A 15,000-nucleotide genomic window follows, 5' to 3' on the forward strand; every position below is an offset into this window, starting at 1 on the left:
TTCACTGTGGTTCTAGCTTGCCATGCTAATGGCCAGAAACTTCCACCCATGGTGATATTCAAAAGGAAGACCTTGCCAAAAGAGACCTTTCCAGCCGGCGTCATCATAAAAGCTAACTCGAAGGGATGGATGGATGAAGAAAAGATGAGCGAGTGGTTAAGGGAAGTTTACGCGAAGAGGCCGGGTGGCTTTTTTCACGCAGCTCCGTCCATGTTGATATACGACTCCATGCGCGCCCACATCACGCTGGTTTTTAATATATTATTAAAGTTTGACTGACCTATCTGACTGTTTTTTTGACATTCCCTTTAGCGCAGTTATATGCGGCTTATAACACGGGGCGGCTTATAGGTGGACAAAGTTTTGAAATATGCCGTTCATTGAAGGCGCGGCTTATAACCCAGGGCGCCTTATGGTGCGGAAAATACGGTATGTGAGCTTCAAGTTGAACAGACTAGTAATGGAATATTTATATTATATGCATTCAATGATAAGTAAAGTACTGCATTCAAAAATAAGAAACAAAATAGTTGTAATTATTGCGGGAGTACAGAACATGCAAAAAAATGCTTGTGTTGTAATGCAGATGCTCATAATTACGGGGGTTCTTGAATGCAACCGTGCCCGCCCTAAAGAGTAACTGCACTTTTTTGGGAATTTTGCCCATCATTGCCAATCCTTATGTTAGACAAGAACATATATAACATATCTTTTTCTTTCTTTTTTTAATGCATTCTGAATTGTAAATAAATGGGATCAAAAGTCCGCTTACAATCTCTATTCTGCCTATAAAACATCCTCCATTAGGGTTTTATATACATGCTGTAAGGCACAGGTGTCAAACTCAAGGTCCCTCCACCTCATTTTATATGTCCTGGAAATAATATGTGTCAATAAAACACCTTATATTTTCTTTCTTTACTTTCTTATTTTCTTACTAAAGGTACTAGTTTTTTTTCTAGTTTGACAGAATAAAAAATAGTGTCCAATATTGCAACAAATATTATATTATCTAACTTTGGTCAAAATCCAAATAAATACTTCAATATCTGCTTAACTTATGTTTTCGAATAAAGTTATCCATCAAATTGTACACTAAAAAAATGACCATTCGATTTTACTGTAAAATTCAGGGAGTTTTTTTTACAGCATATTACTGTAAGTTGAAAAAAAAATGACCAATGTTTGTTTGTTTTTTACAGTAAAATTCTGTCGACTGAGCTGTCAGTTTTTTTGTTGTTGTTGTTTTTTACTGTAAAAGCCACGGTTGATGATTTTCTGCTACCACATTTCATTATGGTAAAAAGCTGTCAGGTTATCCATGTTTGGCGTATTTTAGCTGATTGAATACAAAACTTTAAGGAGGTTGTCACAAAGTTAAACCAGATAGAAGTCGAACTTTCAGACTCTTAATATCCAATATTTTTATTCATATAACCACTATAATAATATAATATGTACACGCATATATATATATATATATATATATATATATATATATATATATATATATATATATATATATATATATATATATATACTCTGATTGACAAACACTTCCCCAAAGGCAACACTCTAAGAAAAGTATTCAACAAGAACAACATTAAATTGAGCTACAGCTGCATGAACAATATACGACAAATCATCTCAAACCACAACAAAACAATTGCAAATGAGCCGTCGGCCCTCGGACAGAGCGACTCCAAAACCAACAAAGGCTGCAACTGCCGCAAGAAACCTGATTGCCCTCTCAACGGGGGGTGCTTACAAACATCAGTTGTTTACCAATCTAAGGTAACACGCAAGGACATTAACACATCCGACACATATGTAGGATTAACCGAGGGAGAGTTTAAAACCAGATGGAACAATCACAAGGCTTCTTTCAGGAACCAAAACCTGCAGAATACCACAGAACTCAGCAAACACATTTGGGACCTCAAAGACAATAATGTTGAATATTCAATAACATGACAAATTCTTGCATCCAGCACACCTTACAATAGTGGTAATAAAAGATGCAACCTATGCTTGAAAGAGAAACTGTTTATTATTTACCGTCCAGACCTGTCATCCCTCAACAAGCGCAGCGAAATTGTATCAGCATGCCGCCACAGACGGAAACACCTCCTAGGTAACACATGAGCCAATCACCACGCCCCTACGCCAGCCTGTACCCACCCACTCTGTGCCCTATATAATCCATGGTATGTGAATTCTCCCATTAAAATCTCCTGATGATTGAGGGAACCCCCCCTCATGAAACAGGCCTGTAGAGATGAAATAGTCTTGTGATTTTTTTCCCCACACATACATATATATATATATATATATACAGGTATATATATACAGGTATATATATATACTGTGTATATATATATATATATATATACATATATATATATATATATATATATATATTTATATCCGTTTGGTCAGGAAAAAACACAGAGGCTATATCATCCCTACAAGCCTGTTTCGCAGGTTTCTCTGCTCTTCAGGAGATTTGTATATATATATATATATATATATATATATATATATATATATATATATATATATATATATATATATATATATATATATATATATATATATATGTATATATATATATATATATATATATACACAGGTATATATATACTGTATATATATATATATATATATATATATATATACATACACAGGTATATATATACTGTATATATATATATACATATATACAGGTATATATATATATATATATATATATATATACATACAGGTATATATATATATATATATATATATATATATATATATATATATATACACACACAGGTATATATATATATACACAGGTATATATATATATATATATATATATATATATATATATATATATATATATACATACAGGTATATATATATATATATATACACAGGTATATATATATATATATATATATATATATATATATATATATATATACATATATATATATATATATATATATATATATATATATATGTATAGTCGAGGTTACTGTGGTTTATCCGTTATACAGTGCTCAATACCAGGGTAGAGCGGAATCTACGTTAGGTAAGGAAAAAACACGGAGGCTATTTCATCCCTACAAGCCTGTTTCGCAGGTTTCCCCTGCTCTTCTGAAGAGAACTCCCCTGAAAAGCAGGGAAACCTGCGAAACAGGCTTGTAGGGATGAAATAGCCTCTGTGTTTTTTCCTGCCCTAACATATATATATATAAATATATACCAAATTTTTTAGCCCAATTCGGCACCCAAGTCATAAAGTTTGGACACCTGTATTAATATATGACTTAGGTTTCAACACTTCAATGGCTGAGACCCTTTTGGGTCCCTGGGACCTTTAATGTTGAAGGCCCCCGCATGCTTTTATTTTTCAGTGTGTGGCCCTCAGTTGAAAAAGTTTGGACCGATGCACCTGATTTAAATGGTATGCACACCGTACGTGCATGCTGACGAGAACCAAAAACCGTCCCTAGACAGGATGCCACAATCTCGAACATCCTTACCTTCTGTCGATCATCTGGTAGCATTTCTTCAGCCAGCTAATCCCGGGCATCTTACTCCTGGGCGTGGCTCCGTTCATGTAGATAATCAGGTAGTCCTCGGCCACCAGCATCTCCAGACTGCTCACCACGTACCTGGGGGAGCAGGAGAGGGTTGTGCTGGGGTGGGGAACATTCACGGGAGGACTTGGTGGACTCACAGGAAGAGGTTTTCCATGATGTAGTGGTAGTCTGGGATGTTGCTGTCGGGCAGGTAGCAGGCGGAGAACACGATGATGGCGTTGAGGCCCTCGCCAAAATAACCTGAGGAGAGGGTTTGGATTGGATTGTTCGAGGAATATTTTCCACCTTTTAAGTAGAAGTAGAATGCAAAAACAAGTTGCCTCTATTTTGAAGCTATATATCGGATTTATGAGAATAATTATGTAGAAGTTATCACACAACTCTTATGCTTAAAGGCCGTTGCTATAGTTGTTATCAATTGTGCTGAAGTTGTACTTGCAAAGACACAACTTGTGGTCTTGCTTTGCGAGTTTTCTCTTGTTTGGTTCCAGACCCGGCCTGCTGGCAACCAAGGACGGACATCGAGTACCTCGGCGCAGACAGGACAGAGACAAGGCCAGATCACGAGTGTCAGCACATTTCTATTCTGAATAATCACGTATTGTGTCTCCTGGGGGCTGCTTACAGCCTTAGTGATGTTAACTAGGGACCTCCCAAATAAATAGAAGAGCACGTGGGACTGTACCTTAGACCAGTGTTTTTCACCCTTTTTTAAACCAAGGCACATTTTTTTAATTGAAGAAATCCGCCAGCAGAAAACATAAAAAAATGAAACTCAGCAGCTGATATTGACAATAAAAAGTTGTTTTCGCAAGTGTTGTATATGACTTTAAACCGTAACCAACCATGCATCACTATAGCTCTTGTCTCAAAGTCAGGACTTGTCACATCACACCGTGACCTATTTGGAGTTTTTTGGTGTCTTCCTCTGTGTAGTGTTTTAGTTCTTGTCTTGCGCTGCTATTTTGGGGACTTTTCCTGTTTTGTTGGTATTTTCCTGTAGCAGTTTCATGTCTTCCTTAAGCACTATTCCCCGCACCCCATTTGTTTTAGCAATCAAGAATATTTAAGTTGTCGCTGTCCTTCTTTGTGTGGACATTGTTGATTGTCATGTACACGGATGTACTTTGTGGACGCCGTCTGCTCCACACGCTGTAAGTCTTTGCTGTCGTCCAGCATTCTGTTTTTGTTTACTTTGCAGCCATTTCAGTTTTAGTTTCGTTCTGCATAGCCTTCCCTAAGCTTCAATGCCTTTTCTTAGCGGCACTCACCTTTTGTTGATTTTTGGTTTAAGCATTAGATACTCTTTTACCTGCACACTGCCTCCCGCTGTCGTCGAGTATCACATGGTTACTCTGCCCAGCTCGAGACAACACCGACAACTCAACAACGGCACATTTGCGGATTATAATTACTAGTTTGCAAAGAATATTTTTCAACCCAAATAGGTGAAATTACATAAACTCCCACGGCACACCCGACTGTATCTCACGGCACACTAGTGGTTGAAAAACACTGCCTTAGAGCGTAGGGGGAAACTGTAACTGAGTGTACAGCCCCATACATCTCTCCTCATGAGTAAAATTCAACTCTGTCTCTGCATGATTCCTTGCTTCTTGTCTTGAGTTAAAGATAGTTCGGTGTTTGAACCTGACAATGACACCAAAAGACTTCCAAAGTTTGCGAATAAATAGATATGATCAAAATATGATCAATTCTCACGGAGATTCCCGAGATAATGAGGAAGCAGTCACATGATCGCATGACGTAGCTTTAGGAACCACAGATCCCTTCCCCATCAACAACAATGCTAATCAGGCAGACTTTGTGAGAGCCTTACTTTGGGAAAAAATTATGATCCAGGACCTTTTTTGAGCCCGAGCACAAAGAGGATGAGGTATTAGTTTTACAAGCCGACTGCTAACCGGATGCAGCTTTATTGTGACACTATAGTATCCGTTAAACATGCAAACTAACCATTTTAAACCAGAACAAAACAAACACTTTATTGTTATATTTCCACTCTCGCTGGGATGCCGACCGACGGGACGCTCACATAATTCCGTTTAGATGAAGAATCAATTGCAATCCTCACAAAGGGTTAACAAAAAAGTATTTGTGTCTTTTTTTGGGAAAGTGGGTCCATGGCATATTTGTCTGAATTATAATCTAGAATGTACTTTTAGCAAGTTCGAGATGAAACAGATGGAGTAGTGTTAGCACTTTCTGGATGTTTTTAGAGAGAGTTGTCAATTTTTAGCTATTTATTTACGATTTCCATCCATCCATCCATTCATCCATTTTCTTTAGAATGCATGAAAAAGCCAAGCATGTGTTTTTGTTTTACATAAAACTTGTAAATGATAAAACAGCAAATCTCTCTCCAATGTTTGCATATTTCCAGTGTGACTGATCTAATAATATGGTCAAAGTGCAGAAGAGTTCCCATCGTGAGGTCAATCCGACCGAGTCATACCAAAGACTATAAAAATGGGAGCCATTACCTCCCTGCTTAACACTCAGCATTAAGGGTTGGAGTTGGGGGTTAAATCACCAAAAATTATTCCCGGGCGCAGCCACCGCTGCTGCTCACTGCTCCCCTCACCTCCCAGGGGGTAATCAAGGCTGATGGGTCAAATGCAGAGAATACATTTGGCCACACCAAGTGTGTGTGTGACAATCATTGCTACTTTAACTCATACTTGCCAACCTTGAGACCTCCGATTTCGGGAGGTGGGGGTGGGGGGCGTGGTTGGGGGTGGGGCGGGGCGTGGTTGGGGGCGTGGTTTAGAGGGGAGGAGTATATTGACAGCTAGAATTCACCAAGTCAAGTATTTCATACATATATATATATATATATATGTATGTGTGGGAAAAAAAATCACAAGACTATTTCATCTCTACAGGCCTGTTTCATGAGGGGGGGTTCCCTCAATCATCAGGAGATTTTAATGGGAGCATTCACATACCATGGTTTATATAGGGCACAGAGTGGGTGGGTACAGGCTGGCGTAGGGGCGTGGTGATTGGCTCATGTGTTACCTAGGAGGTGTTTCCGTCTGTGGCGGCATGCTGTTACAATTTCGCTGCGCTTGTTGAGGGATGACAGGTCTGGACGGTAAATAATAAACAGTTTCTCTTTCAAGCATAGGTTGCATCTTTTATTACCACTATTGTAAGGTGTGCTGGATGCAAGAATTTGCAATGTTATTGAATATTCAACATTATTGTCTTTGAGGTCCCAAATGTGTTTGCGGAGTTCTGTGGTATTCCGCAGGTTTTGGTTCCTGAAAGAAGCCTTGTGATTGTGCCATCTGGTTTTGAACTCTCCCTCGGTTAATCCTACATATGTGTCGGATGTGTTAATGTCCTTGCGTGTTACCTTAGATTGGTAGACAACTGATGTTTGTAAGCACCCCCCGTTGAGAGGGCAATCAGGTTTCTTTCGACAGTTGCAACCTTTGTTGGTTTTGGAGTCGCTCTGTCCGGGGGCCGACGGCTCATTTGCAATTGTTTTGTTGTGGTTTGAGATGATTTGTCGTATATTGTTCATACAGCTGTAGCTCAATTTAATGTTGTTCTTGTTGAATACTTTTCTTAGGGTGTTGTCTTTGGGAAAGTGTTTGTCAATCAGATTGAGGAATTTGTGTCCAATGTTAGTTGAGACGTTTTTGCTGTATGGGGGGTTGTACCAGATGATGTCGTTTCGTTTTCTGTTCTTTTTCGGTTGGTTTCCTGGCGTGGGTTCATAGGTGAGGGTGAAATTGTATCCGCTTTCATCAAGGGCTTTTTGGTACGGGGGGGTTGCTTGGTCAAATTCAGCTTTGCTAGATGACAGCATCGATAGCCTTTTATTAATTCCGGTAGGTATTCTTTTCGTGGTGGTGGGTGGGTGGTTGCTGTCATGGTGCACGTATTGGAGTGTTGTGTTGGGTTTCGTGAATGGTTGGTAGCTGTTATTTCTCAGCGGAATACCACAGAACTCAGCAAACACATTTGGGACCTCAAAGACAATAATTTTGAATATTCAATAACATGGCAAATTCTTGCATCCAGCACACCTTACAATAGTGGTAATAAAAGATGCAACCTATGCTTGAAAGAGAAACTGTTTATTATTTACCGTCCAGACCTGTCATCCCTCAACAAGCGCAGCGAAATTGTAACAGCATGCCGCCACAGACGGAAACACCTCCTAGGTAACACATGAGCCAATCACCACGCCCCTACGCCAGCCTGTACCCACCCACTCTGTGCCCTATATAAACCATGGTATGTGAATGCTCCCATTAAAATCTCCTGATGATTGAGGGAACCCCCCCTCATGAAACAGGCCTGTAGAGATGAAATAGTCTTGTGATTTTTTTTCCCACACATACATATATTGCGCTCTACTACGGTATCGAGCACTATTTTTTGGATAACCTTATTAAGACATATATATATATATATATATATATATATATATATATATATATATATATATATATATATATATATATATATATATATATATATAGATATCTACATCCTGAAAATATGCAAACAAAACTGTGTTTAGATAATTGATACTTCAAACTTGCATAAATAAATATTAAGGAATATAACATAACTTGGCTTCTGAGAGTTTCAAAATGTAATGAATAAAATGCTAAAGTTTTTGATAAACAAGCAATTATTTTAATAATTAAATATGGTCATTTTAAATGAATTATTATGATCATTTAAAATCAATTATTTCAAATATGTTTATTTTAATGTATAATTCTATGGCTGGATGTAATAAGGAGTCTCAAAAAAAATACAAATAAAAATACAATTAATTTTGATGTTTTTAGCAAAATATAGTAAAAATGTATTTATTTTTTTTAATTTTTTTATTAATAAATATATTTATTTTTAGGTAAAATAAACATAATAATGCAATGTATCTCTAGTCTGGATGATTTAGTTCTTGTCACCCTGTTGTCCTCCCGTCGTGAAAAAAGGCTGTCCTCACTCAGGTCCGCATGGAGCTGGAGGGGGCGTGGCCTCCGGCTCCGGCTGAAAATCGGGAGATTTTCGGGAGAATATTTGTCCCGGTGTCATGTCTGTGTAATCATGTTTTGTGTTAAGTCATGTTTTTGTTTAGTTATAGGACTCTTTAGTTTCTGTCTTTTCACTCCCTTGTCTTGTTTCCATGATTACCCCATTAGTTTCACCTGTTCCACGTTTGGACTCATTGTGCACTCTTGTTTGTCACCATAGCAACCATTAGTTTTCGCCTGTCACGTCACGCACCTGCTTCCACTAATCATGTCCATAGTATTTAAGTTCATTCATTTTCTGTTGTTCGTCCTGACGACCTCACACCACATTTATGCTCTGTCCATTTTTTCATGTCCATGTTCACGCTGCTCCTTTTTTGTCCATGCCAAGTAAGTTTTCTTTATTCAAGCCATAGTTTGCAAGTTTTGTTTAATTGTTCATAGTTTATTCTCCGCCACTGTGCGAGCTTTTTGCTTGATCTTTTTTTTTTGTATTTATAGTTAATAAATAAATCATGTACCTTCATTCCCGTCTCGCCCGTGCCAACTTTCCGTTGCATCCCGGAAAAGCAAACTCACAAGATCAAGACTTGACACCCGGGAGGTTTTGGGGAGAGGCGCTCAATTTCGGGAGTCTCCCGGAAAATTCGGGAGGGTTGGCAAGTATGGTTTAACTTTAACTTGAACCTGTGGTCTCGGTGGACTCTCCCCTTCTAAAATGGAGAGTCCTGACAATATCATAACTTCATGAAGTAAAACCGGTGACCGACCTCCGTGTGTGATGACTCTCTGGTACGGTCGGATGATCTGCATGTCGATCCGGTGCTCCTGTTCCCCAATGATCACCGTCCTCCACAGGCGGGTGTTGTTGGCATTTCCCTCCTCGTCCAAGTCCGCTGAACGGCCGGCGGGGCCTGCTTTGGCGGAGGCCACGGGGGCATCATCTGTATCGACACAGTGGCAAGTATCGTTGGTAAGACCTCCAAGACCAAACCCTGGTATGGCGGGACGTCCGATACCTTCCCATTCCAGGTCGTTGCCATTGGTGATGAACTCCAAGGAGTCGGTCTCATCCGGCGTGTCCATGTCGTCCACGTTAATGTCCAGATCATCGGGCGTGTCCAGGTAGTCGTCAGACAGAAGGGAACCTTCGCTTTTATCCAGGGACAGGTTCATCTCCGGGGCGACCAGCGTACGCCTTTTACGGTGCGAGGACGACACCCCGGCGCCTCCTCCGGGCGGGCTCAGGTTTAAGGAGCCGGGAGGTGCTACGAAGGGAGGGGCAGGAAGCGTTCATTGGGAAAGCAAAAATGATGCGAGAGATTCCATCTCTGACTTACAGCCTCTGTTGTCTGTGAGGCCGCACGAGGCGTCCATGTCTCCGTCCTCTGGTAGAAGTCTGAGAGAAAAGACCAGTTTTGCTTCAGAATTCAGTCTCTTTGTGTTTTTATCAATATTTTTTAGCGTCACAAAATCCTTTTTCCTTTTTTCAAAATTCATATGATGTTTATCAGAGGTGGGTAGAGTAGCCAGAAATTGTACTCAAGTAAGAGTACTGTTACTTTAGAGATTTATTACTCAAGTAAAAGTAAGGAGTAGTCACCCAAATATTTACTTGAGTAAAAGTAAAAAGTATGTTGTGAAAAAACTACTCAAGTACTGAGTAACTGATGAGTAACATACACACACATATCATCTACATATATATATATATATATATATATATACTTCAACTTCCTTGACGTCACTTTCAACCTGAGAAATAACAGCTACCAACCATTCACGAAACCCAACACAACACTCCAATACGTGCACCATGACAGCAACCATCCACCCACCACCACGAAAATAATACCTACCGGAATCAATAAAAGGCTATCGATGCTGTCATCTAGCAAAGCTGAATTTGACCAAGCAACCCCCCCGTACCAAAAAGCCCTTGATGAAAGCGGATACAATTTCACCCTCACCTATGAACCCACGCCAGGAAACCAGCCAAAAAAGAACAGAAAACGAAACGGCATCATCTGGTACAACCCCCCATACAGCAAAAACGTCTCAACGAACATTGGACACAAATTCCTCACTCTGATTGACAAACACTTTCCCAAAGACAACAACCTAAGAAAAGTATTCAACAAGAACAACATCAAATTGAGCTACAGCTGCATGAACAATATACGACAAATCATCTCAAACCACAACAAAACAATTGCAAATGAGCCGTCGACCCCCAGTCAGAACGACTCCAAAACCAACAAAGCATGTAACTGTCGAAAGAAACCTGATTGCCCCCTCAACGGGGGGTGCTTACAAACATCAGTTGTCTACCAATCTAAGGTAATACGCAAGGACATTAACACATCCGACACATATGTAGGATTAACCGAGGGTGAATTCAAAACCAGATGGAACAACCACAAGGCTTCTTTCAGGAACAAAAACCTGCGAAATACCACAGAACTCAGCAAACACATTTGGGACCTCAAAGACAATAATGTTGAATATTCAATAACATGGCAAATTCTTGCATCCAGCACACCTTACAATAGTGGTAATAAAAGATGCAACCTATGCTTGAAAGAGAAACTGTTCATTATTTACCGTCCAGACCTGTCATCCCTCAACAAGCGCAGCGAAATTGTAACAACATGCCGCCATAGACGGAAACACCTCCTAGGTAACACATGAGCCAATCACCACGCCCCTACGCCAGCCTGTACCCACCCACTCTGTGCCCTATATAAACCATGGTGTGCGAATGCTCCCATTAAAATCTCCTGATGATTGAGGGTACCCCCCCTCATGAAACAGGCCTGTAGAGATGAAATAGTCTTGTGATTTTTTTCCCACACATACATATATATATATATATATATATATATATACAGTATATAATTTATATTTATTTATTTTGCCGTTTTTGTTTACATGTTAAAGGTGTTTTAATGAATATACATGCATGTTTAACACATATAGATTCCTTTCTTTCATGAAAACAAGAATATAAGTTGGTGTATTACCTGATTCTGATGACTTGCATTGATTGTAATCAGACAGTAGTGATGATAACGTCCACGTTTTCAAATGGAGGAGAAAAAAAGTTCCTCCTTTCTGTCTAATACCACATGAAAGTGGTTGGTTTTTGGCATCTTATTTGTCCAGCTTCCATATTCGTTTTTATACACTTTACAAGAAATACATTGGCGGCAAACTCCGTAGCTTGCTAGCTTGTTTGCGCTGGCTTTCGGAGACTCTTGTTTTGAAAGCGCAGGCGCGATGGAGCGGCACTTTTATTGTGGAGACAGGAACTGTGCAGTCAGTCTTTAGGCTTTTGACAGGATGTACGGTTGAAATAAAAAAGGGTCTTTTTTCCTTCACACTTTTGATTGATTGATTGAAACTTTTATTAGTAGATTGCACAGTACAGTACATATTCCGTACAATTGACCACTAAATGGTAACACCCGAATACGTTTTTCAACTTGCTTAAGTCAGGTCATGTGACCGCCTGGCTCTGTTTGATTGGTCCAACGTCACCAGTGACTGCATCTGATTGGTGGAACGGAGTGAACGTCACCAGTGACTGTATTTGTTGAAACGCAGGCACTATGAAGGTCTGTCTGACAGACCAAAACAAACAAAGCGTGCATTAACAGATGGATAAAAATTAGTAGCGAGTAGCGAGCTGAATGTAGATAAAAGTAGCGGAGTAAAAGTAGCGTTTCTTCTCTATAAATATACTCAAGTAAAAGTAAAAGTATGTTGCATTAAAACTACTCTTAGAAGTACAATTTATCCCAAAAGTTACTCAAGTAGATGTAACGGAGTAAATGTAGCGCGTTACTACCCACCTCTGATGTTTATAAAGTCAGTAAATACGTCCCTGGACACATGAGGACTTTGAATATGACCAATGTATGATCCTGTAACTATTTGGTATCACATCCATACCTAAATGTGTGCTATCATCCAAAACTAATGTCAAGTATCAAAGAAGAGAAGAATAAGTGATTATTACATTTTAACAGAAGTGTAGATATACAAAAAAGATGTGCAAAAAATTACCTTATCGACCATCCCAATTTACTTGTAGTCCAATTGTCATTTCTACTCTTAGAATCTGGTCTCAATTTAGAAATACTTTCGGCCTGCAGGGCTCATCCAACCACAGCCCCAGTCATAATAACCACCTCTTCCTCCCTCCCAACACAGATGTAGCGTTTTCTCTATGAAAGCAGTCAAGCCTTAGCAGGCTAAAGGACTTATATATTGGTGATGTCTTCGCTAGTTTCAGTGAAAAATTTGACCTACCAAAATCTCACCTATTTCGATACTTTCAGGTTCGTAATTTTGTTAAATCAAATAGTCTCTCTTTCCCTAATACTCCACTTAATTCGCTAATTGACTCAATTTTAGATATTCCCACCAATCAGAAAGGCCTAATCTCCAAAATCTACATCTTAATATCCCAGTTTGGTAAAACGTCTCTTGATAAAATCAGAGGGAATTGGGAAGAAGAGCTTGGCAGATCTATAGATGATGGAGATTGGGATTCTGCCTTAACCCGAATTAATAACAGTACATCCTGTTCAAGGCTTAATTTAATACAATTTAAGGTTGTCCATCGTATTTATTTCACTAATTCCAAACTCTCCAAAATATACCCCAATATCTCGGATACTTGTAACAGATGTTACATGTCACCTGCAAACATGACGCACATGTTTTGGTCTTGTCCCCATTTGCTGGATTATTGGACAACTATTTTCAAACAGACATCGGGGGCGGTACCACTGGATTGGCAGACCGGGGTGGTGGTTCCTCTCTTTAAGAAGGGGAACCGGAGGGTGTGTTCTAACTATCGTGGGATCACACTCCTCAGCCTTCCCGGTAAGGTCTATTCAGGTGTACTGGAGAGGAGGCTACGCCGGATAGTCGAACCTCGGATTCAGGAGGAACAGTGTGGTTTTCGTCCTGGTCGTGGAACTGTGGACCAGCTCTATACTCTCGGCAGGGTCCTTGAGGGTGCATGGGAGTTTGCCCAACCAGTCTACATGTGTTTTGTGGACTTGGAGAAGGCATTCGACCGTGTCCCTCGGGAAGTCCTGTGGGGAGTGCTCAGGGAGTATGGGGTATCGGACTGTCTGATTGTGGCAGTCCGCTCCCTGTATGCTCAGTGCCAGAGCTTGGTCCGCATTGCCGGTAGTAAGTCGGACACGTTTCCAGTGAGGGTTGGACTCCGCCAAGGCTGCCCTTTGTCACCGATTCTGTTCATAACTTTTATGGACAGAATTTCTAGGCGCAGTCAAGGCGTTGAGGGGATCTGGTTTGGTGGCTGCAGGATTAGGTCTCTGCTTTTTGCAGATGATGTGGTCCTGATGGCTTCATCTGGCCAGGATCTTCAGCTCTCGCTGGATCGGTTTGCAGCCGAGTGTGAAGCGACTGGGATGAGAATCAGCACCTCCAAGTCCGAGTCCATGGTTCTCGCCCGGAAAAGGGTGGAGTGCCATCTCCGGGTTGGGGAGGAGATCTTGCCCCAAGTGGAGGAGTTCAAGTACCTCGGAGTCTTGTTCACGAGTGAGGGAAGAGTGGATCGTGAGATCGACAGGCGGATCGGTGCGGCGTCTTCAGTAATGCGGACGCTGTATCGATCCGTTGTGGTGAAGAAGGAGCTGAGCCGGAAGGCAAAGCTCTCAATTTACCGGTCGATCTACGTTCCCATCCTCACCTATGGTCATGAGCTTTGGGTCATGACCGAAAGGACAAGATCACGGGTACAAGCGGCCCAAATGAGTTTCCTCCGCCGGGTGGCGGGGCTCTCCCTTAGAGATAGGGTGAGAAGCTCTGTCATCCGGGAGGAGCTCAAAGTAAAGCCGCTGCTCCTCCACATGGAGAGGAGCCAGATGAGGTGGTTCGGGCATCTGGTCAGGATGCCACCCGAACGCCTCCCTAGGGAGGTGTTTAGGGCACGTCCGACCGGTAGGAGGCCGCGGGGAAGACCCAGGACACGTTGGGAAGACTATGTCTCCCGGCTGGCCTGGGAACGCCTCGGGGTCCCACAGGAAGAGCTGGACGAAGTGGCTGGGGAGAGGGAAGTCTGGGCTTCCCTGCTTAGGCTGCTGCCCCCGCGACCCGACCTCGGAAAAGCGGAAGAAGATGGATGGATGGATATTTTCAAACACCTTGCTAAGGCATTGGATTTAAATCTGACACCATGTGCAGAAATGGCTATTTTTGGGACGGTATCAGATCCCCAAATTAGGAGAAAATTTAAGGATAGTATCGCCTTTGCATCCTTATTAGCACGTAGGAGAATTTTGCTGGAGTGGAAGTCACCAGTCTGCCCCAAAGCCTCCTTATGGCTTAAAGACCTT

General features: G+C 40.8%; 1 protein-coding gene across 6 annotated transcripts in view; it reads right to left on the reverse strand.

The window, feature by feature from the left end:
- Positions 1 to 15,000, reverse strand: part of atcaya (ATCAY kinesin light chain interacting caytaxin a) — a 57,737-nt gene that overhangs the window by 21,579 nt on the left and 21,158 nt on the right. For all 6 annotated transcript variants that reach the window (XM_061976284.2, XM_061976282.2, XM_061976280.2 and 3 more), the window contains 5 exons: positions 9,964 to 10,022; positions 9,643 to 9,891; positions 9,394 to 9,567; positions 3,734 to 3,836; positions 3,537 to 3,668 (listed from right to left, as the gene is read on the reverse strand). In XM_061976284.2, the coding sequence (XP_061832268.1) occupies positions 3,537 to 3,668; positions 3,734 to 3,836; positions 9,394 to 9,567; positions 9,643 to 9,891; positions 9,964 to 10,022 (717 nt within the window). The remainder of the gene's footprint in view (positions 1 to 3,536; positions 3,669 to 3,733; positions 3,837 to 9,393; positions 9,568 to 9,642; positions 9,892 to 9,963; positions 10,023 to 15,000) is intronic.

This window comes from Nerophis lumbriciformis, linkage group LG14 (genome assembly GCF_033978685.3).
Source record: "Nerophis lumbriciformis linkage group LG14, RoL_Nlum_v2.1, whole genome shotgun sequence".
Lineage (NCBI taxonomy): Eukaryota > Metazoa > Chordata > Actinopteri > Syngnathiformes > Syngnathidae > Nerophis > Nerophis lumbriciformis.